This window comes from Molossus molossus, unplaced genomic scaffold (genome assembly GCF_014108415.1).
Source record: "Molossus molossus isolate mMolMol1 unplaced genomic scaffold, mMolMol1.p scaffold_m16_p_4, whole genome shotgun sequence".
Classification (NCBI taxonomy): domain Eukaryota; kingdom Metazoa; phylum Chordata; class Mammalia; order Chiroptera; family Molossidae; genus Molossus; species Molossus molossus.
Genome location: NW_023425377.1, coordinates 22,848,951 through 22,876,298, shown reverse-complemented (window position 1 = coordinate 22,876,298; position 27,348 = coordinate 22,848,951). Strand labels below are relative to the sequence as shown.

Sequence of the window (27,348 nt, the reverse complement as noted above, 5' to 3'; positions counted from 1 at the left end):
CTCCTCAGATAAGATGTTTCTAGTTACAAATGCCTGGCCTTTACATGCCAAAGGGCATCGTTTAAAAAGGGCTTAGAGCCCTGGCCAGTTTGGCTCAGCAGTTGGAGCGTCGGCCTGCAGACCAGAGAGTCCCAGGTTCCGTTCCTGCTAGGGGCACGTACCAAAAAAAAATAAAAAGAGTTTAGAGAGTTGATTTGAGTCACCCCCGGTCCCCACTACTATATACAGGGGGAACTGAGTCCCAGAGAGGGGAAGAAAGTGTCCCAGGTCACACAAGCAGCGTCTGACTCTGTTCCTCTCTACCCCCTTCTTTTCCTGAGATTCCCTAGAGCCCTGGTCACAGGGTTGGGGGTGCTTGAGCTGGGGTTTTGTGCAAAGCACAGCAATTCACCTTGCAGTCATCTCTTGGCTTTGTCCCAGTGGAAACTGCCCAGCAGAGCATCTGGGCTGGGCCACACAGGGAGAGAGGGGTTCTCAGACTGACCCCAGGCCACGGGGTGGGGGCCAAGAGAGCCACCTGAGAGAGGAGGCCTGGCCCAGCTTTGTGGCAGCTGGGTCATGGGGGCATATGGGGCACTTTAAAGACCATAGGGTCAGCCCGCACAGGGATTTCTTGTGCCCAAAACTCCATCAGTCTTTACAGCCCCACCCCCCTGGCATTTGCCTTGGCCATTCACCTCCCAAGTCTTGGCCCATCTGCTGGGACCAGAATAGCTCAGGGCAGCAAGGAGGCACTTCAGTTCCTAGTCCCCTCAAAAGCTAGTCTGGGAGTCAGGAAACCTAGCTGTGGACTTGTTGCGTGGCCTTGGATAGGTACTTTGTTCCCTGAGCCTCAGTTTCCCCAGCTGTACATAGCAGGGAACTAACTCACTGTGCTGGTGGGCCCTTGGGATGCTCTGTCTGCAACTTCCTTAGAGTGGAACTCTGGCTAGGGAGAGGAGTCTAGTGGGCCCCAGGGCAAGGGGACAGCTGGGGGCCAGAGATGCAGCACAGAGGGGAGGGGGTGGCTGCTGGTGGTGGCTCCCCTGGGGAAGCTGGCGGCCGCCCGTTTCCGGCCAGCCCAGCCGTCCGGCTGGCCCATCTGGAATCGCTTAGCCCTATTGCCATTAACCCTTGGCAGGCACCAGGCTGTTACACCTCCTCTCAGCTGAGATGGGGCCGGGAGAGGCAGAGCCATGCGGAAGGCTGAGGACACGCTCTGAGGGCTGGACAGTTGAGGCAGAAGGGTCATGATTGACAGGGCAGGTTCCGAAGCCAGAGACAGAGCTGGGTTCGAATCCCAGCTCTGCAGTTACAAGCCGCACGATCTCAGGCAAGTCATTTAAACTCCTGAGCCTCAGTTTCCCCCTCTGGAAAATGGAGATGACTCTAGGATCGACTTGTAAGACTGCTGCAATATGTAATTTAAGGGCTTAGTGCAGTGTCTGGAAGTGTTATGATCGAAATAGTGGGTTTGCCTCATTCTGGCTGCAGCTCATCACTGTGTGCCCCTGGACTGAGCTCTCCTTCTCTGGGCCTCAGTTTCCCCTGTGCACTCTGAAGGGTGGGCAGTGGGCAGTGCATGTGGCGGTACAGCATGGACATTCTGGGGTGGTTTGCATGGCCCCCAGCACAACTGTGGACAGGAGGAGTCATGAGCAATCTCCTACCTGCCCAGATGCTGGGAGCCCGGTCCAACCTCAAACAGCACTGTCTTGGGGGACGCTGGGCTGGGGGTGGGCAGGCAGAGTGTGGTGCAGAGGGAGAGAGGAGCCTTGGGGTTCAGCACTTCCCCTCCCCACTGCATGGTGGCGCTCAAGGTGTGCGCTCAAGGTGAGCTCTGATGTCGGCAGTTCCAACTCAGCTCTGCCTCTTCCTAGCTGTGGGACCCTGGACAAATGACATGATCCGAGCTGTCCCAGCCTGGTGTTTTCAACTGTGAAGTGGAGACATGTGTGCCTACCTCACAGAGTTCGGAGGCCTGACCGAGGGATGCACAGGAGGCATTTTATGCAAGGGATAGAGAGGAGCAAGAAAGATGCACAAAAGGTGACAGATTCTCAGCTGTCTCTGGGAACGACTGTCACAGAAGTCCTCCTCAGGACGGGAGAAGTTGGGAGGGAAGCTGGGCCAAGCCCTGTTCTAGAGCTGGGATGACTGAGGCCCAGTGACCGAAAGTGACTGTGCAAGACCAGGACTGGAGACGAGGTTTTTGTCTAGACTCTCAGGCCCCTGCTCTTCCCTGAAGGAGGGAACCAAGCTGAACTGACCCCCACCCCTGGACACCCCCCAGCCCCCCATACTTGTCAGAGCCGGAAGCCACAGTTCTCAGTGGGGGGGCAAGGGGTCCGGAAGGGGAGCCTGAGTGGGAGAATTCCCAGAAGGCCGGCTCAGCACTCACTCAGGCAGGGCCAGCGGCCACCACATCTGGCTCTCCCACGCTCCCAGTGCCGTGTCCCCCCACCCCCAGGCTCCTCCTAGGCCAAGGAAGCAGCACACATGTCCCAGGCATCAGTACAGTCATCTTGGATATCAGGGCCTGAAGAGTCCTAAGAGGGAATCCATTACACAAGCATGGGAACTGGGGCTCAGAGAACAAAGGGGACTTGCCTGAAGGTAGTAGAGAGAGAAAGGGCCTGGAATGCAGGACTCCTGACCCCCAGCCCTGTGTCCATCCACCCTGTATATCCTGAGCAGGTAGGTCCTGCACCTGCAGCTGAGGTCTAACAGGGTCACAGGATGCAAGGGCTTCAAGACCCTGACTACCTCCGTCTCTCCCTAACCTCCAGCCAGCCTCAGCCCCAGGGCCCCAAGGAACAAGGGGTGTCCTTCTGTGTGTCCTACACAGGTGGTTCAAGGTCATCAGAATAGCAGGACCCTCAGAGGCCACAGATCTACCCCCAACAGACACACTGGGTCCCAGAGAAGACCAGAACCTGCTTGAAGGCACACAGCAAGTCTAGAATGGGGCTTCTGACTGACTCCCAGACCATCCTGTTCCTTGCACCATTCCTCCATGCAACCAGTTAATTGAGCACCTACTGTATGCCCTGCCCTCCTAGAGCTCATAAGCTAACACCTAGGAAACCACAAATTAATAATATATAATCGCAATGCATGACGAAAGAGAAAGAATAACGGCTGGATTGGTGGAGGTTCTTATTTAGGTAGATTAAGGCTTCCCTGGGGAAGATAAATTTCAACTGAGACCTGAAGTTAAGAGGACACTCATAATGCAGGGACAGGAACAGTGTTCTAGGTAGGGGAAACAGCATGTGCAAAAGCGTAGAGGCCAGAAAGAGCCTGGAGTGCTTGAACAGAAAGCAAAGAATGGTTGAGGCCCAGAGAGAGGAAGTGGTGAGGTATGTAGGCTAGAGAGGTAGTCAGGGGCCAGGTGTCAGGGCCTTGTGGGCCCAGAGGAGTCTGACTTTTATCCTGGGGGTCAGGAGGGGCTACGGCAGGATTTTAAACAGGAGACTAATGATCAGGTCTTCGAGGTGCACTGTGGAGGATGGGCTCATGGGGGCAGGAGGTGAGGTGGGAGAATAGTATGGACGCTGTTGTAGTCGAGCATGGGCTGACTGCTTACTTCCATCCATCTGAGAGGCTGCAGGAATGCACCTGACAGGGAGCTGGGACTTCTGACTCATCTTGTGACCTTCCTCTCCTCCCCTGGCTTCTCTATCTCCTCTGAACTGCGGGTCAGACACAGTGCTTCTTCCGATAAGGACATTTTGCGCCCCCTGCTCCCTGCGTGGCAGTGTACTAGGGGACTGGCTCCCTCCTGCAAGGCACTGTTTCCCCACAGGGAAGGGAAGGAGAATCAGCAAGACCGGGTCTTGATTGAGGTCGGGCAGCCAGTGAGCCCTCCAGTAGTACCCCGCAGTGTCAGCAGGTGGCGCCCCCAGCCTCTGGAGGGGCAGGAAGAGAAAAGGGAAGGTGCTACCAGGGGAGCAATACACCTGACAGAAGCCCCAGCACCCGCCTGAGCGCCTCGCATCTGCCCCTCTGAAGGGGAACAAAGCAGGAATTACCATCCCTGCTTCCACCTCGGAACAGCTCGGAGAGGGAGAGCTCCTGGCCCAAGGTCACCGAGTGAGGTTGAGGCTTGGCTGGGACTGGCCCTTCGGCTGCAGTCTAGGTGGGCCTAATGCTGGAACCTGGTGTCCACCAGCTACTCTGTTTGTGTTTTTTTTTAATTCCTCACCAGAGGATATTTTTTTATTTATCATTAGACAGAGTGGGAGGAAGGGAGAGAAAGAGACAGAGAGAAACATTGATGTGAGAGAGACACAGCGACTGGTTGCCTCCTGCAGGACCCGACCAGGGCCAGGGACAAACCGCAACCAAGGTACGTGCCCTTGACTGGAATCAAACCCGTGACTCATTGGTCCACAGGCCGACGCTCTAACTGCTGAGCCAAACTGGCCAGGGCCCACCAGCTACTCTTAAGCAAACCACTCCCAAGGGAAAGCTGAGCCCAGAACCTTTTCTCTACCAGGGTCATAAACCTGATTTAAAAACCAACTTATCACCAAGATCTTTATGGGCCATCCTCTCTGCACCCCACCCCAGGCGGCCCTGGTGGGGATGTGTGGGAGCAGCTCAGAGGGAGGGCTTCCAGAGGGAAGAGGGGCCCACCCGGGGAGCCAGAGGGAAGGAGAGGTCCAATAAACAGCCGCTCCCAGAGATAAGGGGCTGTCAGAGAGGAAGAGGCTGCCACAACGCGGACAGAGGGGGGTGGTGCTCCTCCACCCACACACGGTCACCGCACAGCGGCTGGACCACTGTCTGAGCAACCCAGTCCCTGGTGGTCACATGGGGGCACTGAGGCCCAGGGAGGTAAGAGCAAGTCAGGGGACAGGTACGGAAGGACGTGCGATTTCAGCCACCCAGCCTGGAACTTTTAACCCAAGTTACAGTTTCCTCAGGAAGGAGAAGCCGGGGTGTCACATCAGGGCTGGCTCAGGTCTCTGATGAGGGGTGGTCCACCTAGAAGTGGCCACAAGGGAGAGCTGAGGCTCTTTTGCATGACCAAGCCAGAGGAGGAAGAAGAACCAGGTATTTTGTTTAAGCAAAACCCCGGGATGGGGGTGGGGATGCTCACTATCCTCCCAGGCTGGCTCAACTGGAGGGGAAAGAGCTTCCACATAGGCCGCTGACTTGCCGGGTGGCCTGAGGCAGGTGACTTCACTTCTCTGAGCTCCAGGTGCTTCATCTGCAGAATAGAGATAACAATCAAATTCTACCTCCCTGAGGATGAATTGAGATCATACAGGTCCCCCCACCCCCGTCAGAAAGCAGAGCATTCCTATGAAACATTTCTTAAGCTGAAATATTATAAAGCAAAGAAGCAATAACCTTAGGACACATCTTGCTAACGGGTGCACAGAATGAATCGGGATGCCACACAGATGCTCGCAGACACAGTTCAGAGCTGTGGCAGCTGGATGCTGAGACGCTGAGCCTAGTTCTTGGGGAAGGAGCTTGGCAAGGCCACTCTCACTGCTCAGGGTGCACACACTGCCTCTGTGCTGGCTCGCTGCAAAACGGATGCTGACTGCTTCACTCTTTGCCTTCTTCCTTGAAAGCTAGAATCCTCTGTCTTTCTGTCAGCAAAAGCAGGTAATAATATAAGTTTTTCCTAAAAACAAAGTGGTGTAAAGCAAACTTGCCAAAAAGTGGGGCAATACCTGTACATGCAAACAACTTGGCATGATACCTGGCACTTAGTAAATGCTCAATAAATAGTCCTGCTATTATTATTACCCTAGAAAAGGGCCCAACTCTGCAATCTCAGAGAGATACAGTGAAGGAGCAATACACTGGGAGTCATAAGACCTAGGTCTCTTTCCAATACAACATTGACCTGCTGTGGGAACTTAGAAAAAATAAACGAAACCTTCTTTCTTTAGGCTTCTGGGCCTTTGTTTCCCTACCTGTCAAGGGAGTGGGTTGGGTCTTTGAGGGTCTTCCATGGTCAACATGCTGTGGATCTCTGATGCCCCTACTCTTCTACCCTAGGTGGATTGGAGGGTCAGCAGGGCTGGGCTGAGGACCCCTCAGGTCATCTGTCTGGGCAGAGAAAGGCCAGTGGAGCCAGGAGATCCAGCTTCAATACCCAGCCCTGCACCTGTGTGACCTTGGCCAAGTACTTGGACCTCTCTGTGCTTCCTTTCATCATCCAGCAAATGGAACCAATTTCCCCCATCCTTCCCAACACCCAGGGTTTAGGAGATAGCAGGCAGGGGAGCAGAGGGCTGGGGGGCTCCCCCTAGGGGTGTCTGTGGAGTAGGAGGTGAGTCTATCCTGGGAGAGGACAGCACTGAGGGGACGGACCATGGAGCTGCTGGGATGGGCCCCCCTAGACCGCAGGGCTCCCTGGCTCTGCACTCTCCCTGAACAGGGAAATAGACCCTGCTTTGCCCGGAAAGTCCCCCATTTCTCAGCCACCACCCAAGTCCTGGACACTGTCTTCTTCACTCCTGGAGTCCTGCCCAGCTTCCCAACTGCTCTCTGCCCCCTCGAGCCTCCTCTAGCTCTTTCTCCACACACCAGCCTCAGCCATCTTCCCGCTCGCTCTCACCCTTGATAACCACTTCCCACGCCCTTCCTCAGGCCTGGCCCCCAGGGCCTTGCTCCACTCTTCCCCAGACTCCTCTCCTGCCCCCTGTCTCAGGCTCCCATCATTGAACTACAAACTGGTCTTTCAGTTCTAGGGAACCATGTGTCCCCTCGGGCCCCAACATTGTCCCTCTGCCCACAATGCCCTTCCCTACTCCCAGGGCTTTGACTCATATGTCACCTCCTCTTGCAAGACATTCATGTCTTCTCCCTTTGGGTCAAAACTATGGATTCCTGGCCCTCACCAAGATGTAATTTTACCTTTGTTTGTGATTATTTGATTCATATCTGTATCTCCCCTTCCCTCTCCCTGGACCTAACAGTGTCAGCAAAAGGAGGAGCATTAATATCTACTTTTTAAGTGAATGAACAAATGAATACCTATACCTTTTCCCAACCTTTAAGCCTTCCATCTAGGTCTGATTTAGCATATTTTTGGAATCAGATGGCACCTTAAGGGCACTAACCTTCTCACCCCGCCCCCGCACTCCCAGGATAGGCATCCTCTCTGCAGCATCCCTGACCAGGGACTTTAATAGTCACTTACATACCTCCTGTGATGGTGAGTTCACTCTCTTTTTCATGACAACCCATTAGCTGATGGATGGCCCTTTAGAGAGCACTTGATTATGGATAGGTTGAGATCCATGTCTGTGATTGCAGCTTTCTTTCTCCCGGTCCCAGGTCTGCTCTCTGTCCCATTCCCCAAACTCAGACCTTCAAGGCTCACTCCAGGTCTTGTCTTCCTCCAGCCTGAGCAGCCCCAGTCACATCAGATCCGAAAGGTGAGCCCAGTTCTCCTTTCTCTGTACCTTTCCATTCTCTCACTGACCTCTTGCAAGACTTGACATGAACGCTGAATAAAATTTTACCAACACATCCACTTCCTGACACAGGGAAGAGGCCGTCCCTGCTGAGGCAGCCTTGTGCTCATCCATGTCAGCCACAACCCGGGCAGCCCCTCCCCCTCTCCAAGAGCAGCTTTCGTTTTGTTCATAAACTTGGGCACAACCTCTTTCCTTTCTAGGCCTCGGTGTTTCCACCTGTGCAATGGCAAGAATTCCTGAGCAGGAAGGGGCCTCCTGGGCTTCCTGTCCCCACTCTGTACCCATCAGAGCCCCAGAAGAACAAGATCCTAACCAGGGCCAGTTTCATGAGCAGGTCACCTGTGCCGTCACACCAGACCCAGTGTTTAGAAGGGCCTCATGCTTGGTTGAACACTCTGCTGTTACCATCTTGAAATGCTTAATAATTTTTGAATGCGGGATCTCACATGGGCCTTGCCAATGGCCTCCTGATCTTGTCTGCCTCGCCCCGAGATGATGCTGACCTGCCCCAGGCCAGTGTGGTGACTCAAGGGAGAGACAGGTTGAATAGATAAGAGCCTGTCTCATTCTGTCTACTTCTGGGGGCCGCATGTCCCTGCACATCTGGAGGGCCCCTGGAAATGTCAGAGCAGCTCTCCTTGGCACTGAACCTCCTGTGGGGAGACAACCCGACTTCCCCAGACTTCCTGACTCAGAGCCCTGTCCTTCGTGAATTCTTCCTCAGATCCCTCAACCTGTTTCCCCACTCCCAGTTCATTCATGGCCCCTCAAGTGTCTACCTGCCCCCTCCACCTGGGTCACTGTGAAATGTTTGCCAGTCTTTAATTGGGGGTTGGGTGCTAGATAATAGCCCGGATTGTGTGTTAATTGTGTTAGATGTGATACTGGCATATTATGTAAGAAAATGCCCACGTGCTTTAGAGATGCATGCTGAAGTGTGTGGGGTAAAATGACATGCTTGAAATTTGTTTTAAAATACTTTAGCAAAAAAAAAAAAAGGAGGGGAGGAGATGAAAGAAATCTTGATAATAGTCAAAGCTGGGTGATGGTTATATAGCAACTCACTATACAATTCTACCTTTGTGTATGTTTGAAAGCTCCTGTGAAAATAAAGGGGGTGGAGGATGGCCGGAAGACGTGAGAAGTGCCTTAGAATGCCCTACCCCACCTCCTGAGGGACTCCGACGTGCATATATGTGCATTTTCCAGTAAAAACATACACAGCTTTCATCTGAGACTCAGAAGGGTCGTGACCCCTGCCCCCCAAATATGAAGAACACTGCTCCCTTACAGACAGGAACCCTGTTTGAAGTCAGGTTGCCCCCCCCCCCCCAAGCTGGTCACTGTGGAGTGTGCCATGGGCCTGGTGTGGCTGTGTGACGCCGGCCTGGGGTCTCCATGCAGCCCCTGGATCCCTTTACTCTGCGGGGAGATAGAGGTGTTCGGCTGCTAGGCCGCCGACCTCTGGGGAGACTCCTACACCTCGTGTGCCTGGACGCTCGCCCAGGATGCGCCCTCCGAGTCCCCACCTCTCCAGGCCCCGGCCCGTCCACCTCCCGCTTGGGGTGGCAATTTGTCTCCTTTTGAACCCCCCGCCCCCGACGGGTTTCCCCCTTTGATTCGCGGCCCGGAGGCTCCCCCCGCTTTGAAATGCAAACCGGCCTCGGCTGGGGCCGCGGGCGGCCCGGGGCTATAAAAGGCCTGGGTGGGGCGGCCCGGCGGCGGGGCTGGCGAGTTCAGGTGAGCTGTTGCTCGCCGGGGCGGCCCGCAGCGGCGGCTCCAGGGCCCAGCATGCGCGGGGGGCCCTGCGGCCACCATGTACGTGGGCTATGTGCTGGACAAGGACTCTCCCGTGTACCCGGGCCCCGCCAGGCCCCCGAGTCTCGGCCTGGGCCCGCAAGCCTACGGGCCCCCGCCTCCGCCCCCAGGACCCCCGCAGTATCCCGACTTCACCGGTTACTCTCACGTGGAGCCGGCTCCTGCGCCCCCTTCGGCCTGGAGCGCGCCCTTTTCTGTGCCCAAGGACGACTGGGCCGCTGCCTATGGCCCGGGCCCCGCGGCCCCAGCTGCCAGCCCAGTCCCGCTGGCATTCGGGCCCCCTCCGGACTTTAGCCCGGTGCCCGCGCCCCCTGGGCCTGGCCCGGGCCTCCTGGCGCAGCCCCTGGGCGGCCCTGGCGCACCGTCCTCGCCCGGAGCGCAAAGGCGGACTCCCTACGAGTGGATGCGGCGCAGCGTGGCGGCCGGAGGCGGCGGTGGCAGCGGTAAGGACCTCTCCCGGGCCTTGCGCCTCCGGACGGTTCCCCGGGGCACCGGCAGGTGCTAGGGCGAGGCACCAGCCGCCCATGTCTGACCTCTGCCCTGGCTCTGCTTGGGTTCCTGGAGTGCGGCTCCCCGACCACTCTCGCTGGGGGGCTGTTCTCTCAGCTTCCCCTCTGGACCCCAGCTCGAGTAAGCGCAACCTGTCTGTCTGCCTAGATGGGGAAACTGAGCCCGGAGAAGTGAAGACCCGCGCCGTGGGGTTACGTGGCAAGGCAGAGACTAGAACGCTGTCCCAGACTTTTATCCCAGGGCTCTTTTAGGGACACGGCCCGGGTCTTCATCGGTTTCTTCCACCCCTATCCCAACCCCAAGCACAGGCTGCAAACGCGCCCCGAAGGGATGGTGCCCTGATTTTACAAGGCCGTCAGGGTACTTTCCTTTCCAGGTTTCAGTTCCCCCATTTGTACAGTGAAGAGATTGGTGGGTCATATCTTGGACTGAAAAAGAGGCCTCTTTGGTTAGATTGGCGGGTGGGGGGCTCCCTACCTTCCCATGCCAGGGCCCTTCCTGAACTCTTGACCCTGGGGGAGGGGAAAGCAGGAGCAGTTGGGAAGGTGGCTGCTGTTTGGCTCCTGAGCCTGTGAACCTCCTGCCCCCAGGCAGGCCTCTCTGATCCACCCTCTTCAAAGGCCGGGGAGGGGGCAGGACAAAGGCCCAGCTTTAATGAGGGGCGGCCTGACCTCCTTTATAGGTCCCCCCTTTGTCATGTAACAGGCTGTGCCTAGGCTCGGTAGTGACTCCTGTTGGCCGGAAAGTGAACATGATACCCCATTGTCCTGACTGTGTCGGGCCTGTCCTGACAAAGGCCACCTGGTCTGGTGGGCGGGAAGTTGGCCTGCCCACCCTTTGATGTCCAGCCCCTCCTCCCCTTCCCCCAGCTGAGAGCGATCCTGGGACTTCCCCACCTCCTCTCTCTCTTCACCCCCATGTCTCCACACACGTCCAGCTCACCCAGGGCGCAGAGGCTGAGGAGGGCTTGATCCCAAGCTACAGGTCTGGCTGTAATCAGACCACCTTCTTGGGAGTCTCAGGGACACAGAACCTCTTATCTGCCTCCAGAGGCCCTGGGCGACTGGGACTAACGGCCCAGCTCTGCCCCTTGTTTCTGTGACCTTGGCTAAATTATGACAGCTAACATTTATAGAACACTTACTAATGGACCAGACACTGGCCTAAGATCTTGCATGTGTTAACTCATGTAATTCTTACAACATTATAGTAGGTGCTGTTATTACCCTCAGTGTTCAGATGAAGAAATGATGGCATAGAGGGGTTAAATACTTGCAAAAAGCTGTACATGGTGAGGCTGGGACTTGAAACCTGGCAGATTGACCACCAAGCCTGTGGGCTGGTTCTCTAAACAGCGTCTCTTAAATCAGTCATCTTTTCTGGGGCTCAGTTTTACCATCAGTGACATGAAAGGGAAGGGTCGAGTACCTTTGTTTGAGTTATAAAAGGACCCCTTTGAAAAATGTGATGGAAAGTGCAAATCTTCTCCCTAGAAAAGAACATTGCCTTACTCGGCAGACAATTTCAGGAGTTCTAGAGGCCCCAGAACCTTTATCCATAAGCCCGGTTGAGACGCCTACATCAGGTTATATGAGAGAAGGAGTCTGGGGCCACTGGCCCTCAGGTCCTGCAGGTCTGTGTCTGTTCCCTGGAGAAGGAAGCCCACTTTTCCTGCTCCTCTATTCCAGCTGTTGCTTCCTGTTGATCAGGTGACTTTGGAGATGGATGGGGAGGTTCCCTAGAGGAGGGACTTGGAGAGAGGCCATCACTGTGTGAGGCAGAGAAAGTGGGCTAGTGGGGGTCAGAGGACTGGTAGAGCCTGGGGGTGCTTCCAGGCTATGTGATGTCAGACAAATCATCTCTTCTCTCTGGGCACAGGGACTGCGAGCCCAACTCAGGCTCTAGTCTCAAAAGGCATATGGACACTGTTGCTCCAGGCAGAAAAAGGGCCTAGGAGTAACTGCCCAGAGGGAAAGGTTCTCTCTCCGTTTACTCCCAGACAGTAGAGGGAAGGCTAAAGGAGGTGTGGGGGCTCCTGAGCAAAGTGGCTGCCTCCAGGAGTCAGGTAAGCCCGTTCTGCCAAGGAGGCAGAAGCCTTGGCCTTCTGAAGCTGGAAGCTGCCGCCCAGGGGCATCTGACTCTGACCAGTGCTCCTGAGATGTAGACAGGATTGGGTGGGGCTGCAGACCCTCCCTGAGAAAGAGGCCAAGCGTCTCCTCTATTTGGCCTCATCTTCTCCGTCTGGGCAATGGAGATACAGGGTCTCGCAGGGGTGTATCCTGTGTCAATGCTGTTGTCTCAGACGGTAGAGGGAAGTTCAGTGCATGCCACACCGCCTCCGGTTCGATTCCCTGCAAATATCACTCGCTGGTCACCAGGTCTTATGGTACCATTCTGGCCAGCCCATTTTTTTTTTCTCCCTTCTGAGCCTCTAGTATTCTACAATATCTGAACTGGACAGTTAGAGACCAGACATACAGATGGAGAACTGAAGCCCGGAGACTGGAAGGAATGTTCCAGTTTCACACAAGTAGAAGCTGGACTAGAATAGATGTTGGATGAGTCAGTTAAAATTTTTCCAAAGGTTTTTCATCAATTTTTAGAGCGAAATCTACATTTCTTCTTGAGGTCTCTGAGACTGTAGAGCATCAGCACCTGATCCCTGCCTGCCTCCCTGATCTCAGCCACTCTCCCCTCGGCCACCAAACTCCAGCCACTCCGGCCTTTTTTTCATTTATCAGATATGCCATGCCCTACTGCAGGTCTTGTGCATATGTTGTTCCCTCTCCCCAGAAACCTCCTTCTCACTTTCAGGTCTCGGCTTAATGGTCACCTCCTCAGAGATGTCCTCCATGATTTCTCAAGGAAGGTTCCCTCATACCTATGAATAATCTTTGCCATGTTTTCTTTAGAGCACTAACCCAAATTGCAATTTACTCACTTATTGGTGTGTTTGTGTGTGGTCTATTCCCCCACCCATCCACCAAGGTAAACGCCTATGAGGTCCCCATCTACTTGACCTGTCACTACATTCCAGACACCCAGCTTAGTGTATGGCATTTAGCAGGTGCTCAATATATTGTACTGAATGAATGAATAGGGCAAGGGTGAGATCTTGGCTTTGACACAGGTTTCACAACTGTCCAGGCAAGCAGCTCATGCCCATGGTTGCTTCTCTCTCCCCACTGGGACAGTGAGGTGCCATCCTCACCTGGGGAATTGGCATAGCTAAGGCTGGGACTAAGATCCCAGCTTTATTCTAAGGAGGGGGCACTGACAATAGGGGTTAGAGAGGCTCTTGCCTTCATTCCACAATCAAAATATTAAACAGTTCCAAGCGATCACTGTCACTTGACTGAGACCAGGGTAGGAAATGACTACAAGGGGTTTTGTTTTGTTTTTGCCTTCCTCTTTCGCATCAATAAATACCAGCGTTTTCATTGAAGGGATGGTAAATCATCCTTCTGTTGAAAGTTCAGCAGCTATTTCTTGTAAATAAACAGGGCGTCACAGGTTAATGGCCCAGTAGGGTGCTGAGGTCCCACACAGCTAGGGAGAGGTTCACTCAGATGATGAGACTGCTACAGCAGGGTTTAGATCTTGGTCCAACCCCTTCAGCTTTCAGATGGAGAAACTGAGGCCCATTGAGGGATGAACCCCTCTCTCCCTACCACATTCCAGGCCCTCCCCCTCGGCCCATTGCCACAGCCACCAAACTGGCCTTTCAACTTCAGCCTATCTCTCATACCCAGCTGTTTTCCAAATCATTAGCAGATCTACCTATTCAAGGCTCATCCCCTGCTCAAGAGCATTCCATGGCTCCCCACTGCCATGGAAGTGCCTCTTCATTTTATGCCATTTCATTGCTGTAAAATGCAGCCCTGTTTCTGTGGCATTCAGAGCCCTCTTGAGAACTGGCCCCCAACCCACTGTTGAAACCATTTCCCACTCGTTTGTCTAGCTACAGAGATGCTTACTTGCAACAGTTAAGATCCAGATTGTATTTCTGTTAGAAGCTGCGTTAGCAATAGGAAAGTTAATTAGGATCATTTATCTGAGCCTCAGCTTCTTCCACTGTAATATTCGGATGACTGTAGAATTGCACCTTGAAGCAATGGCACCTAGATCCCTGAGGCTGGCATAGTAGGTGCTCAGTGCATCGGTACCTGTGACCATCTCTTCTAGTCCTTGGCAGGTGCACTCGAGCACACACCTCACACACCCTGCCTCACCAGTCTGGGTCCCTCAACCTGAACTACTCTCCCTTTCCTATTCTATATGTTCACCAGTTCAAATGCTGCTCCCTCTCCAGGGCACCTCCTCTAGCAAGCCCTCCTTGGTTCCTCCTCTCCTGGCACTCTATCAGGCCCTTGTATTAACACTATTTACCACTGACTGTGTTTATCTCTATCATCTACCCTCTGTTATCCCCTCAAGGACCAGTCCTAATCAGTCTCATCCTTCTCACTATACCTTGCCCCCATAGTCGGAGTTCATGATAAAGCTGATAACTGTGGTCTTGGCTGAGTCCTTACCGTGTGCTAGGCAAGGTGGCAAGAGCTTTACACGAGTGATCTCACCTGGGCCTCATAACAACCCTAAGAGGTGTGAAGATCTATTATTAGCTTCATTGTACAGATAAAGTTAATGAGGCTCAGAGAGGGTAAGGTGGTTCGCCAAGCTCACGGAGCTGGGAAGTGGCAGCATAGGTTTCCAAGCCAGACACTACAGCCTAAGGAGCATCTGTCAAGTAAAGCAACACCCTGGACACAGGAGCCCAAGCCCCCCTTCTCCGTGCGTCCCAGCCCAGGTGGGGGAAAAGGAGGCCAGTCAGGGAAGAGCTATAAGAGGCTGGAGGGGGAGGGGGGGCACAGCAGGGGCCGGGCTGTTTAAAACTGGTTCTCAAGGCAGAAGCTGCATGTGACACCTCATCTCTCAGATGTAGCTAGGAAGGGGAATGACCCAGTTAGAAGGTGGCAGAAGGCTGTTTTTGGTTGAGTGCCCCCCCCCCCCTTGTTTTAGCAGATACTGCTACTGAGAGCTGAGGGAATCATTCCAAAGGTCCAAAACAGCTTTGTTAGCGACCATGGCTGGCTTGTCAGGAGGACATTATCTTAATGGGCTGGTCCCTGGGGTTTCTGTCCTGGGATTTGCAAACAACAATTGCACCTGGAGCCAGGTCCATCATCCTGTTAACATGCTAATCCTCTCCACGCCACACTCACCTCCTAAATTTATAAGGGAGGGGGCGTCTAGATCCCTCTGCATCCACAGAGAGGGAGCAGGTGTTAGTGAAAGCCGAGACTGATGCTCCAGGCTCAACACTTCCAGTGACTTCCCATTGCTCTTGAAATAAAATGCAAACCCCTCATCCCAGGGCTCAGCTCTGCTAGCCTCCCCAGCCTCATTAAGTGCCTCTCTCATTCATTCACGCAGGCAGGCGGGCCTGTGGGTGAGAATATTCTCTAAGTGTCTCTTCTGTCCCAAACATTTTTAGGTGCTGGGGATTCCATCCAGAACAAGGCAGACAGGGTCCCCGCAGGGAGCTGGCACTGTCTGCCCCTGACTCTGCTACCTTCTGCCTTAGGGCCTTTGTAGATGCTGTTCTCCCTTCCTAGAATATTCTTCCCCATTGGTGACATGGAAAACTCCTTCTCAACCTTTAAGTCTTGCCTTAAATGTTGCCTCCTCCAGGAGACCTTGCCCAATCTAAATAAAGTATGCCCCCCCACCCTCTGCCACTGAATCTAGGGCTCAGATCTATGCTTGCTTGCCCTCATACTAAGTAGTTTGCCATTATTTCATTTGTTTGTTTGCTTTATAATCCTTATCTGAGGATATTTTTCCATTTATCTTCAGATAGAGTGGGAAGGGGAGAGGGAGGGAGTAAGGGAGAGAGGAAGGGAGGGGGGGAGAGAGAGAGAGAGAGAGAGAGAGAGAGAGAGAGAGAGAGAGAGAGAAACATTGATGCAAAAGACACACATCGATTGCTTGCCTCCTGCACGACCCCGACCAGGATCAGGATGAACCTCATCCTAAGTACGTGTCCTTGACCAGAATCAGACCAGTGACAATTTGGGCCACAGGCCAGCGCTCTGACTACTGAACCAAACTGGCCAGGGCTTCATTTGTCTGTTTTTAATCAGTGCCACCCCCCAGTGAAAGAACGGAATGAATTTTTTAACAAGTACTGAGCATCTACCATAGTAATAATATGAACTAGCATCTGTTGAATGTTCAGCATTTTTTTCAAATGCAGGTATTTCTGACCCCAGAATAACACATTTCTGCACCAGAGTAGTGGCTTTGATCACTGTGGGAGCAGAGGAGCTGGACAGACGGAGATCCTCTGGGGGTTGAGCCGAGCAGCTGATGGATTGGATGTGAGGAGTGGGGAAATGCCACCAAGGCTTTTGGCCTGAGTGGCTGAAGGATGGGAGCTATTTACTTAGATCAGGAAGACCAGACAGCAGATTTGTGTTATATGTTCAACAGGGTCCTGCAGATACTCGCTGTGCGCCAGCCACTGTTACAAGACTGGGTGAGCAAGGTGGCATGGCGCCTGCCCGCACAGAGCATACAAGGAGCCAGGCGCCGAGGGGAGGAGAGTCGTCATGGTCACACCGCGAGCTAGACAAGGGCAGGGCTGTCCAGTAGAACTTTCTGTGTGACGAACGTGCTCTACATGTGTGCTGTCCAGTGTGCTAGCCACCAGCTGCATGTGTCTTTTGAGCACTTGAAATATGGCTAGTGTGACTAAAGACTTAAATTTTAATTCTGTTTAATTAGTTTAAATATAAATAGCCACATGTGGCTCGTAGCTGTCATGTGGGACAGTGCAGAAAAGTCCTTCTCAGGAGTTCTTAGAGTGGTGATCCACTCCAGATGGGCTTCTCAGTCTCCATTGTGGATTCTCTCCGCCTCTTCCGTCTGCAAGTCACCTTCACCGTCATCGTTGCAGCTAGCTGTCATTAATAGTTACCTTGTTACGTAGGTTGTCACATCTGAGCTCTGCCAACTATCGTGTATAAGGAGGAATTCATGCGCCCACTTTACAGATGAGTAAACCGGGATTCGAAGAGGTTCAGTGACTCGCTTGGGTTCACACCGTGGCATGTGCCCAGGCTGGGTGAGAGCCATCGGGTCTGTCTGACTCTGAAGGCTCAGCCCTCTCTGCTGCCCCCCAGAACCAGGTCAGACTGTGGGCCTCCAGGAGGAAGACAGGGCAGGGGATGATGCCAGGTGGCCTGAGAGGAGGAGGGTGCAGTGCTGACTGAGCACGGTCACGAGGAGGGAGGGTGACAGAGGGGAAGAGAAGCTCGCCTAAGGCTGCAAGGCTCCCACGTGTGGCTGGTCAGGCCATCCACCCCCCACCCGATACTAGCCTCACCCCTGCTCCAGGCCTTGAGTGAGAGACTGATAGAGCATCCTGGGACTCACAAATCAGCAGGGACCAGGACCCATGAAAGCCTCATGGCCCAAGAGAGGCATCCGTCTATCCATCATCGAACTGGCCAGGTCAGGGCTGCCACAGCGGAGGTCCCACGCCTGGCAGTACAGACGAGGAAACAGACCGGGTCTGAACATCATATGTGCAGCTGGTGGCCCAGCCAGATCGCCCCACACCCAGGCCAGCGTGTTCTTTGCCCTGCTGCTCCCCATCAGGCGGCATTCCTCCCTCTCCCTGGGGAGCCCTCCAACATCCGCTTCTGCAAATAGCTCCTTGTGTCTCCGTCTCTGTAGCTCTTTGCCCTTTACAAACTGCTTTCACATCCATTCTGTCCCCTCGGGGGAAGGAAAGCCCAGAGAAGTTCAGTCACTTGTCAACTCCTTCAGCTAAGGGTAGTCGGGCGTGGGCCAGGGCTCTGCCTCCAGCAAGGTCTGGGGACCCACCCCTGGGCCCTGGGCCTTCCTGCAGGGATCAGGGCCTCTCTAGGAGTGCCCCCACCTCGGGGCTGCTCCACACCCTACCACCTTTGCAGCCCTCTTATATATGTTATCTGGATAACATCTCACATATTTCAGTTATTTGCATGCTCAACATATTTGCAATTCTTTCCTCCTCATCAATACACTGAAAGATGCCTACCCGCCTTTCAGTGAAGTACATCTCTTTCCTTCTCTGTTCCAGTTTTGGGACTCTTTGCAGTGGGGTTCTGTGGCCACCCTGTTCCTTCTCCCTTCCTGGAGCTCCCACAGGCGCCAAAGGCCCCAGAGCCTGCATTTCCCTTTGTCCTCCCCAGACCAGCACTACGGACAGGAGTGACTTCCCATGCCTGCTGTCCCATGTCTGAAGCACTTGGCTGGAGGTCATGCCCTCCCTGCGGGTGCTGCCCAGATGGTGGACAGTGTGTGGGGGGGTGTCTGGTCCTTATGGGAGGGCTCAGAGCTGTGCAGAACTTCAGAATCTACAGGGCCCTCAAAGCTGACACCACACCTCTCTTCTGATGCACAGGGGAAACTGAGGCCCAGAGAGGAGAAAGGACTTGTTCAAGGCCACGCAGATGGCGTGGAACTGGGACCAGGACCTACTAACTCCAGCTAGTAGTTCAGAATCCCCCAGTGGGCTTGCTGAAGATGACAGGGAGGTCAGGATGTCATTGATCTGGGGCAGAGCTTGTGTGTGTCGGGGGACTTTTGATGCACAGCCAGGGCTGGACCACACAGGGAGGGCTTACAGAGGGTCCAGGGCTGGATTTACATCCTAGGCCCTGAGAGCCAGAGTCGTCATCCCTCAGGGCCACAAACTCCCAGCAGGAACAGGGCAAAGGAAGTGCTGACCCAGAGTCCACTTGATTTTCCTGGAGCCACCCACCCCACCCTGGAGGCAGAGGCTGAACTCTGTCCTTGCCTGGCCCAGGCTGGAGGGGGAGGCCCCACTGAAGGCTGTGTGGCTCCTGCCCCCTGTCCTCCAGCTGGGCAGGCTCCGTATCTAGACTCTCAGACAGGGAAATCGGTCTTAGAATTCTTTCAGCAACAATAACAAACACAATCAGAGAATCAACAAACACTGGGAGCTCGGCGTTTCCAAGTTGGAAGGGACCTTATAAATAAACAGTCTCGTCCAGCACACCACCCATCGCACAAATCATTTCCCAACATTCCCGCCATATGGCTGTCCTGCCAGTATTGGAAATGAATGAGGTCTACCCTTCCCCACACACGTAATGCGTGTTAGGCATCACCCATCCATCGCGGGTGATCACCGTACACCCCATGGTTGGAAGTTACGGAAGAACTTCCACTTTACGACAGGTGCTAGTGCTCTTTCTGAGGCTGCGCAGACCTAAGTTTAAATCCCACCTGCCAGATGTGCGGACCGCTCTGAGCCTCAGTTTCCCCATCTGTAAAACAGGGATGACAGTTGTACAACTTCATAGGTGTTGAGAGGTGTACTCAAAGTGCCTGACACGTGGACATGTTGGCCCTTATTAGAATAATAATCATCCCATTTTATAGATAAAGTAAGGCTCAGAGAAATGGGGTGACTGTCCTGGATCACCCAGCCAGTGAGAAGCTGAACTGCACAGCCCCATGTCAGGGTCACCTGAGAGCTATTCAGGTACCAAGCCCTGAGCCCTATTTCAACCCCACTGAATCTGAATTTCTGGGCTAGACTTTGTGCTTTTTAAAAACCTCCCCAGCCAGTTCTGATGCTGCTGGTCAGGCATTTGGAACCATTAGCCCGTGGCTCCCAGGGCCTCTGCCGAGCATACTTCAGGGGATGGGGAACCTGCTACCTGCACGGCAGGCTAGTGCACGTGGGTGGGCCATTCCTCAAGCCCCAAAGCCAGAGCAGAGAGAAAGCCTCTCGCTTGGGTGCGTTACCCAAGGCTCTCCCATCATGCTCGCCCCTGAAGAGCTGGGGGGCTCCCTCCCCTCCCCCTACCCATTCACGCTGGCATCCAGCCCAGAGGGTTATTTATTTGGTGGCTGGGAGCGGTGGCCCCCTTCAGACACCTGTTACAGGAGCCTGGACTTCCCTCTCAGCTCCAGCATCCCAGGGGCCTGTAAATCATTGATCCCGGGCCCTCTCCCCGCCCCGCCACTCTCACGCCCCTCCCTGCCCCTCCCTCTGGGCTCCAGAGTGGCACAGGTGCTCGTGGAAGGCGACGGGAGGGCGGCTCCGGGCATTCAGGAGTTCTGGCCCAGAGCTGTGACTGGATGGAGCCCAAGGCTCCTGACTGTCGTTAAAAATGCAAGTTCATATCTGCACATGGTAAAAATTTAAACATCCCTAAAACTCCCTCCTACTTGCGGCTTCCCAGCCTTCAGTCCCCTCTCCAGAGGCAGCTCTGTTAACGGCTTCTTGTATATTCTTTCAAAAAGAACTCTATGGGTACTTCAATACATGGCTGTGTATATTTGAGTGTATATTCCCCCATTTTAATACAAAAACAGCAACATACTATTCACAACATTCAGTGTCTTCCGTTTGGGTTTTTTTTTTACTCAACAAAATATCAGATGTTGCTCCATATTGGTCCATATGGGGCTTTACAACCTCTTTTGAATGACTGCACAAAGCTCATCTCCACGGATGGACCCTCTTTTATTTAACATGTACCCTACTTGTAGGCATGTTCCCTGTGTGTAGGCATGTACATTGTAGTTTCAAACAGCTACAGCTTTGGACTTTTCTCTGCGGCATCCATTCCTGGAGGTGAGATCCATGGGTAAGGGGTATGCACATGTTCGGTGAGGCTAGACTTCACCACGCTAGGCTCCTGTGGATGGCTGGTTCTTGGACCACACGGTGAGAGTAAACATTTTGTTCTTTGGCAGAGCCATTTTCTTAGCAACAAAACTGTGTGTTTGAGCAGTTCTATCAATAGAAGTTGGCCAGTCGGTTCCTCAGCCTACCAGCCCCTCTCCTGGGCCCAGAGAGGGAAGTGGGGACAGGGAAGATGGGGTCTGTGGGCTGGGTCTTCACTGGCAGCCTTGCTAGAACAGAGAGGACAAATTATGCAACCAGAGCCATACCGCCCATCCAGGCCCACCCCACACTCCACGCCCCACCCCTACTATGGGAAAAGCCTGGCTGGAGAGGGGGTCACCTGAGCCCGGGTTCATACCACTACCAAACAGAATAGCCCTCAGCAAGGGCCCCTTTCTAAGCCTCGATTTCCCCATCTACGAAATGGGTGTGATGGATCCCTGCTTGCTCACGAGAAAGGATGGAGTGAGCCTGAGGGGACAGGTGCCTTCATAATCACGGCTTGGAATCTCAGGCTGGGGCGTGGGTGGGCAGGGAGCCTCATCCCCGCCTCAGGCTGTGAGTCTGCTGGGCATTTTCAAGGCCGCCACCTGCGGACCCTCCAGCCACGGGCCTGCTCTCACTATGGGCTGGCCCCTCCCTTCCCAGAAGTACAAGTAGGCGGGTGGTCTGCTGTTTGGGCTTCTGCCAGTGCTTAGGGGGGTTCCATGGCGGGTTCTGCAGCCCCTAAACCTGGTAGGTGAGGAGTTGTGAATGAGGCCAGATGACATGGTCTTGGGCAAGTCCGTGACTGCCAGGGACCTCAGTGACCTTGACCACGCAGGGAGCTGGACCAGAAAGACTCACCAGATCTCTCTTATTTGGATCTCTGGCAGCTGTATAACCATCCTGAACCTCGGTCTCTTCATTTATAACATGGGAGGAGACTAAACTCCCGTGACCTTTTCTGGGTTTAGCCCAGAGAGCCCAGCGGGCTGGGGATGCGAACTCTGCTGGGCTCTGGTGGTGGTGACATTGGGCAGAATTGTTTTTGAGCTGGTGTTGGATTTTCTAGGCCAAGGAGGGGCTCCATCTGGACCAAAGCCTTAGCAGCCACTCCCTTGTCCCTTTCCTGGGCCAGGCCTGGCCGCGGGCCGAGGCTGTCCATCCTGCATCGGTCTGCGAGCTGAGGGCAGTGGGTGTGGGCACGTCCAGTGCGGTTCCGCCGCTCTGGCAGGAAACCCAAGGAAGGGAGCCCGGGAACATCTGTTGTCTCCCATTCCCCACAAAGCCATTTGGCTCTTGTGAGCCCAGTGCTCTCCTGCCAAGCTGTGTGGGCTCAGGAGGGAGAGGGGGCTAGGTCAGGGTGGGGGACTGTTAGGACAGGGGGCTGAGGCCAGAACTGTGACCCAGAGAGAGGTGAAGACTGGGCTGTTGTGGGGGCACTTGGATGAGGCAGGGGGATCTGTGGTTATTCGGAGACCCACCATGTCCTGGTGGGACACATGTGTGGGTCTGAAAGTGCTTGCGTGTGCCTCCTATTTATAGCCATGTGCTCAGCTTTTTACAAAGAAAACTCGTGTTTAGTCAGGCCCCCACACCAGCTCAAGCCAAGCATGACTCTTAATATTCTCTCCAGACAGACCTCTGATCCCAGCCCCAAAGAAGCCCTGACAGTAACCCCAGGAGGCCGGCCCTCCAGTCCAGCTCCTGGCCCCAGGCTGAGCCCCATGGAGAAGCCAAGCCCTCGCCTCCCCTCTCCTGGGTTACTGCAGGTCCCTCTGTGCTTCCCGCTTCCTCTTGCCAGTCTGTTCTCCATGCAGCATCTGGAGACATATTAAAACCTACAGCAGACCTCATGTCTCTTCTGCTCAGAACCCTGCAATGGCTCCTGTCCCAGACCGAGGAAAAGCCAGAATCCTTTCCGTGGCCCATGAGGCTATGGGCAGCCTACCCTCTCCCCTTGCTTAGGCTACAGCCATACCTCACTGTTCTCACACGTCCGATGTCAGGCATGCTCCTGCCTCAGGGCCTTTGCACTTGTTCCCTCTGCCTGGAGCCCTGACTTTTTTTAGTTTTGCACTTACTGATGTATCCCAGTGCCTGGCTTACAGCAGGAGCTCCGTAAATATCTGTGGGTTGAGCAGTCTCTGTGCCTGGGCACAGGCAGAAGGGTAGATGGCTCCAGGCAGACCAGCTCCTGTCCACTCCTGGCTCAGGGCTTGGTGTCCAGGGCTAGGGCCTCTTGAGGTAAGTTCCAGGTCCTCAAGGGTCACCAGCTGCCATATTCAACAGGAATCGAGGTGCCACACACCCCAGGACAGTTCAGCAAGCTTCCACTCTGCCTCCAGTGGCTCTTCCCTGTTCTCTTCTGCACCGGAGAAAGGAACAGCTGCCATCGTTAGTCTCAGTCTGCCCTTGTCTGCCAGGTGTCCCTCCATGGCACTGGTGTTCGTATCTGTGGTCTGAGGACCCTGAATAGGGACCACCTGGGGAACTTAATAAACATGCAGATTGCACCCCCAGGCTTTTCCTCTCACGTGGGCAGGGGTGCCCTGGAAGCTGCTGGGTTAAAGCTGGAGGAGCAGACAATCCGAGCAGGGCTCTGGTCAGGAGACCAGGACTGAAACCCCAGCTGCACAAGCAGCTTGCTGTGTAACCCTACGACATTTGCTTTCCCTCTCTGTGCCTCCCCAGATGGGCATGAAGCAGCGCTTGCCTCTCAGGGAGTCTCCAAGCCTGAGCCTGGGGGGAATGATTGCTACCCCTAGGGCTGGGGTGTACCTCCCTGCCCACTTCAGGGTCCTTCTTCAGAGGGTTGGGGGCTCTACCTGGGCCTTTTGCAGGCTTCCCCTCTCCACTCACCTCCCCTCCTGGCCCCTGTGCTTCTCAGGTAAGACCCGGACCAAGGACAAGTACCGCGTGGTCTACACTGACCACCAGCGCCTGGAGCTGGAAAAGGAGTTCCACTACAGCCGTTACATCACCATCCGGCGGAAGTCAGAGCTGGCCGCCAACCTGGGGCTCACTGAACGGCAGGTGTGCGGGTCCCTCCACCTCAGCCACAGGAGCAGCACTGGGAATCTGGCCTCCAGATTGCAAAGCAGATTAAGGAGCTCAGAGAGGTTGAGCCTCCTGACCATGGTCACACAGCTCAGCAAAAACTGAGCTCCTGCCCAATCCTCTCCTGTCCCAACAAAACCCAATATCCCTAACCCCCAATAGTGGGGTAGGGGATCTGTTTAGCTATGGGCCAAAGCTGACTCTGATCAGTGCTGTTTAAATCCAGAGGAGGGCGCAATCAAAGGCAGAACAGGGAGGCTTCCTGGAGGAGAGGTGTGAGGGTTTGACCTTGGGAGATGGAGAAGGAGGTTACAGGATCAGTTGTCGCTGGAGTAGGGGCGCATGTTCTAGAGAGGAGAATGTGTTCAGGGTCCATGAGTGGTCTGGGTGGCTGGCATGGGGGGAGGCCACAAAGGCCACATCAAAAAGTAGGAGCTCAGCTGCCCTCTCTCTCCCTCTCCCTGTCACGGGTCTCCGCACTGCCCACCTCTGATCTCCAACCACAGGTGAAGATCTGGTTCCAAAACCGGCGGGCAAAGGAGCGCAAAGTGAACAAGAAGAAGCAGCAGCAACAGCAGCAGCCCCCGCAACCCCCACAGCCACCACCGCCAGCCCATGAAGTCACCCCCACCACAGCTGGGCCGCCCCTGGGGGGCCTGTGCCCCAGCTCCGCCAGCCTCCTGGGCACCGCCTCCCCAATGCCTGTCAAGGAGGAGTATCTGCCTTAGCCCCCTGCCCAGCCTTGTGGGCCGGGGACCTGGGGACTCAGATGCTGGGAATGTGGCTTCTGTTGGAGCCCAAGAGGCCTGGTCTGAGTCCCGGCCCTGCCACTGACCTTCTAGGTCACCTTGAACAAGTCACCCACCCAGCCCCTCTGTGCCCTTGGCCTCTCTGTGCCATGAGCTCTTTGGATAAGAACATTTTCCTTTTCTAGGACTCAGGGGGATGAAAGAACCCAGGATGGGAGGTCTCAGTCCCCAGAGGGCTGGGTGAGGGAGCCAGGATAAGTCTCCAGTCCCCATCTCCTTCTCTGTAGGTTCAAGGACAGAAGGTCCCTGGAGAAAGGAAATGGGGCCGAGGGAAGATGGAATGCTTACCTGGGGGGAGGAATGTGGTCAGCTCACACTTGCCTGGTCCTGCGGCCTCACCTCCACCTGCCCCCATCCTAACACATCCCAAAACTCTCCATGCAGGGCAGAAGCCCACAGTACTGGGCCTGAGAGGCTCTGATGACTGTCCCCTCTGGGTTGCAGAGCCATATCCCCTCACTAACATTCTCAGTGGGGCCTCCCCCACCTGGAGAGGGACAGAGCCCACCCTGCCAAGTTCCACCCCACAAGGCTGTCCCTCAGGGCCCAGGACCCAGTGGGCCCTCAGAGGACTTTCTCTGGACCAAGCAGAACTCACAGCTGGGCAAGTGTTGTACATAGAGTGGAATCTCTTGGATACAGCTTTAAGAATAAATTTTTTTTTCTCTTTTTAAAGATGGTATAAAAATCATTTTACATAGCATTAAAGGAAAGTGTTAAATATAAATCATCCTCACCCTTTTCTAACAATTGCATAATCCCTTCCATCTCCATTGGCCTACAACAAGGTCACCTTTAAAATTCATTTGAACGATTAAAATGTGACATTGTTCAAGTCAGTCTACGAGACTATATAAAATTGTAAGTGCACATTGTAAGCAGAATCACAGACTCAATGTATCAGTCTTTTGAATTTTTCAAATACTTTCAGCTCAGGATTTTACAATATTCACTGGGTACCCCATGTGCCAGCATGGCCGGGCCCGGTGATTGCATAGTCCCTGCCCCCCAGAAGCTCCCAGTCTGAGCTGTGCTCTGGGCATCAGGGAGCAGAGCATTCGGGGACTCAGCTTCTTCAGGAGGGTCTGGAAGGCTTCCTGGAGGAGGTGAGGTTTGAACGAATGCCAGAGCACTAGTGGGTGCTGTCCGGCCAAGAAAGGAGAAATGATAATAAAGACTATGAGCAGTATGAACTTAATGTATACTTTTTAAAAACACCTGAGAAACGCTACTGTTCTCAACTCCCTTTCAGAGGTGGCCAGGAGTCTGCTGCCTGGAGGGCTCCTGTGCCAGCTGCCTGCCCCTCTGTTTACTGTTCTGGGAGGTGGCCCAGCCATAAAAAGTGTGTGCAGCCTGCCCTTTGCTCCCGGGACACATGACGACAATGCACAAGGTGGATCCCTCCTGCACACAAGCCCCTGGAGAGCAGTAGGCACTCTCTCCTGCCCGCGGTGATGTGGCTTCTCCGAGGGTGGGGGACATCTACAGCATGGGAACCAGGTGGTACCAGGGAGAGGATCAGGGTCCCAGGAGCAAAAGAGGGTTGGTGGAAGGGTGGCTGGCAGTGAGTGAATATAATTTTCTGATCGTCAAAAACATTTGCTGTGTGACCTGGGGTAACTGCTTCCCCTCTCTGGGCCTTGTTTTCCCATCTGTAAAGCTGGGGAGCTAATTTATCAAAAAGAAATAGTTCTGGTCAAGTAAGTTTGGAAAGTCCTACAGTCTTGTCCCTCTGGGAGAGTCACAGTGGTGCATCAGTACCCCAAAGGCTCTGACAAGTCCCACAGCAAAGAATCCCCTTGAACCTTCTTTAATCCGGCATTCCCCATGCTTCCCTACGCAGGAGCCCCCTACCAGCACCTACCTGCACCCCACTGAACACCCCGCACTCTGGAGTGGGGTGTGTTCTGTGGGCTGGAAGGCCACACTGCAGCTGCGACTCAGTGTTTAGTAGCAGATTTTGTTGTCAGATGGCCTGGGTTCCAGCCTCACTGCTTCTAAGCTGTGAGACTTCAGGCAAGTTACTTAGCTTCTCTGAGCCTCAGCCTCCTCATTTGTCAGATGGGCCCAGCACAGGGCCCAGCACGTAGTGAGTTCTGGGTTTCAGCCACCTGCTCACAGAGCTGTTGCATTCTCGTGTGACAGGCTGGCAGGCTTGACTGATGTTTTGATTACCCCACCCCCAACATTGAGGACAGATGGTGGCTGGGAAGATCTGAGGCAAGACAGGCCTGTCCCCAGCTACCAGAAGACCTTCCTGGCAGGAGGTCAGTGGCCAGGCCTGGCAGGCTGGGTGAGCTGCAGCTGCTGCCCACATGGAGGTCAGGGGTTGGGTGGGGCCCACAGGTAGCGTTGGCGATCACCTGTCAGTGGTGTGAGTGCTGTAGAAAAGGACACTTTTATCTAAACATCTTCCAAGCAGTACCACGGGCTGGCTTCTTGTGAGGTAGTGAGTTCCCCATCCACAAAGAGAGTTCCACCAGAGGCTGAGTGTTAAAAGACTCAGGAAAGGGACCCCTCATATCCTGTTAGACCCCGGTGCTAAGAGATGTTCCGACTTTCCTATCAGCTGCCTCTGCTTGGCATATAGAGATGTTCGAGCTTTCCCCCATTGGTTGGCAGGCTTTGCATTGATACTGGAGACCTGGGGTCCAGACAAAAGTCAGATCTGGCCTAGTCTGGCTCCCGAAGGCCCTGGGCCTGGTCATGGCCTCTATCAAATCAGAAACATGCCCATCAGCACCATGTTTTGCATACAATTTCCCCTCTAGACCCTTCATGCCCTGCTGAGAACCTCAGTCTCACGGAGGCCATCACTGATTGCCGAGAGATTGGGGTGGGCTGAGCAAGAGGGCCCCAGCCCAGCTCCGGGGGGGGACTCAGCTCAGTGTTGGGAGCAGTCTGTTCTCACACAGGAGGTCTCCAGCAGCCCAGGGTGTGGTGTGGGGTGTGTGTGTGTGTGTGTGTGTGTGTGTGTGTGTGTGTGTGTGTGAGACAGGTTATGATGGGGGACAAAGGACTG

The 27,348-nt window shown here is 54.4% G+C and overlaps 1 protein-coding gene across 1 annotated transcript; it reads left to right on the top strand.

The window, feature by feature from the left end:
- Positions 1–9,150: 9,150 nt before the first annotated feature.
- CDX1 (caudal type homeobox 1) lies at positions 9,151–24,308 on the top strand. Its single transcript, XM_036241816.1, has 3 exons — positions 9,151–9,691; positions 23,348–23,493; positions 24,024–24,308. Exons 1-3 carry the CDS (start codon positions 9,247–9,249, stop codon positions 24,243–24,245), a joined length of 813 nt encoding a protein of 270 aa, XP_036097709.1. The 5' UTR covers positions 9,151–9,246; the 3' UTR covers positions 24,246–24,308.
- Positions 24,309–27,348: the final 3,040 nt, after the last annotated feature.

Bases quoted from the DNA above. Each gene is read 5' to 3' on its own strand.
- CDX1 (XM_036241816.1), top strand. From the start codon at position 9,247: ATGTACGTGGGCTATGTGCTGGACAAGGACTCTCCCGTGTACCCGGGC. The intron at 9,692-23,347 runs GTAAGGACCTCT...TGTGCTTCTCAG, and splicing joins CGGAGGCGGCGGTGGCAGCG to GTAAGACCCGGACCAAGGAC. The intron at 23,494-24,023 runs GTGTGCGGGTCC...CTCCAACCACAG, and splicing joins TGGGGCTCACTGAACGGCAG to GTGAAGATCTGGTTCCAAAA.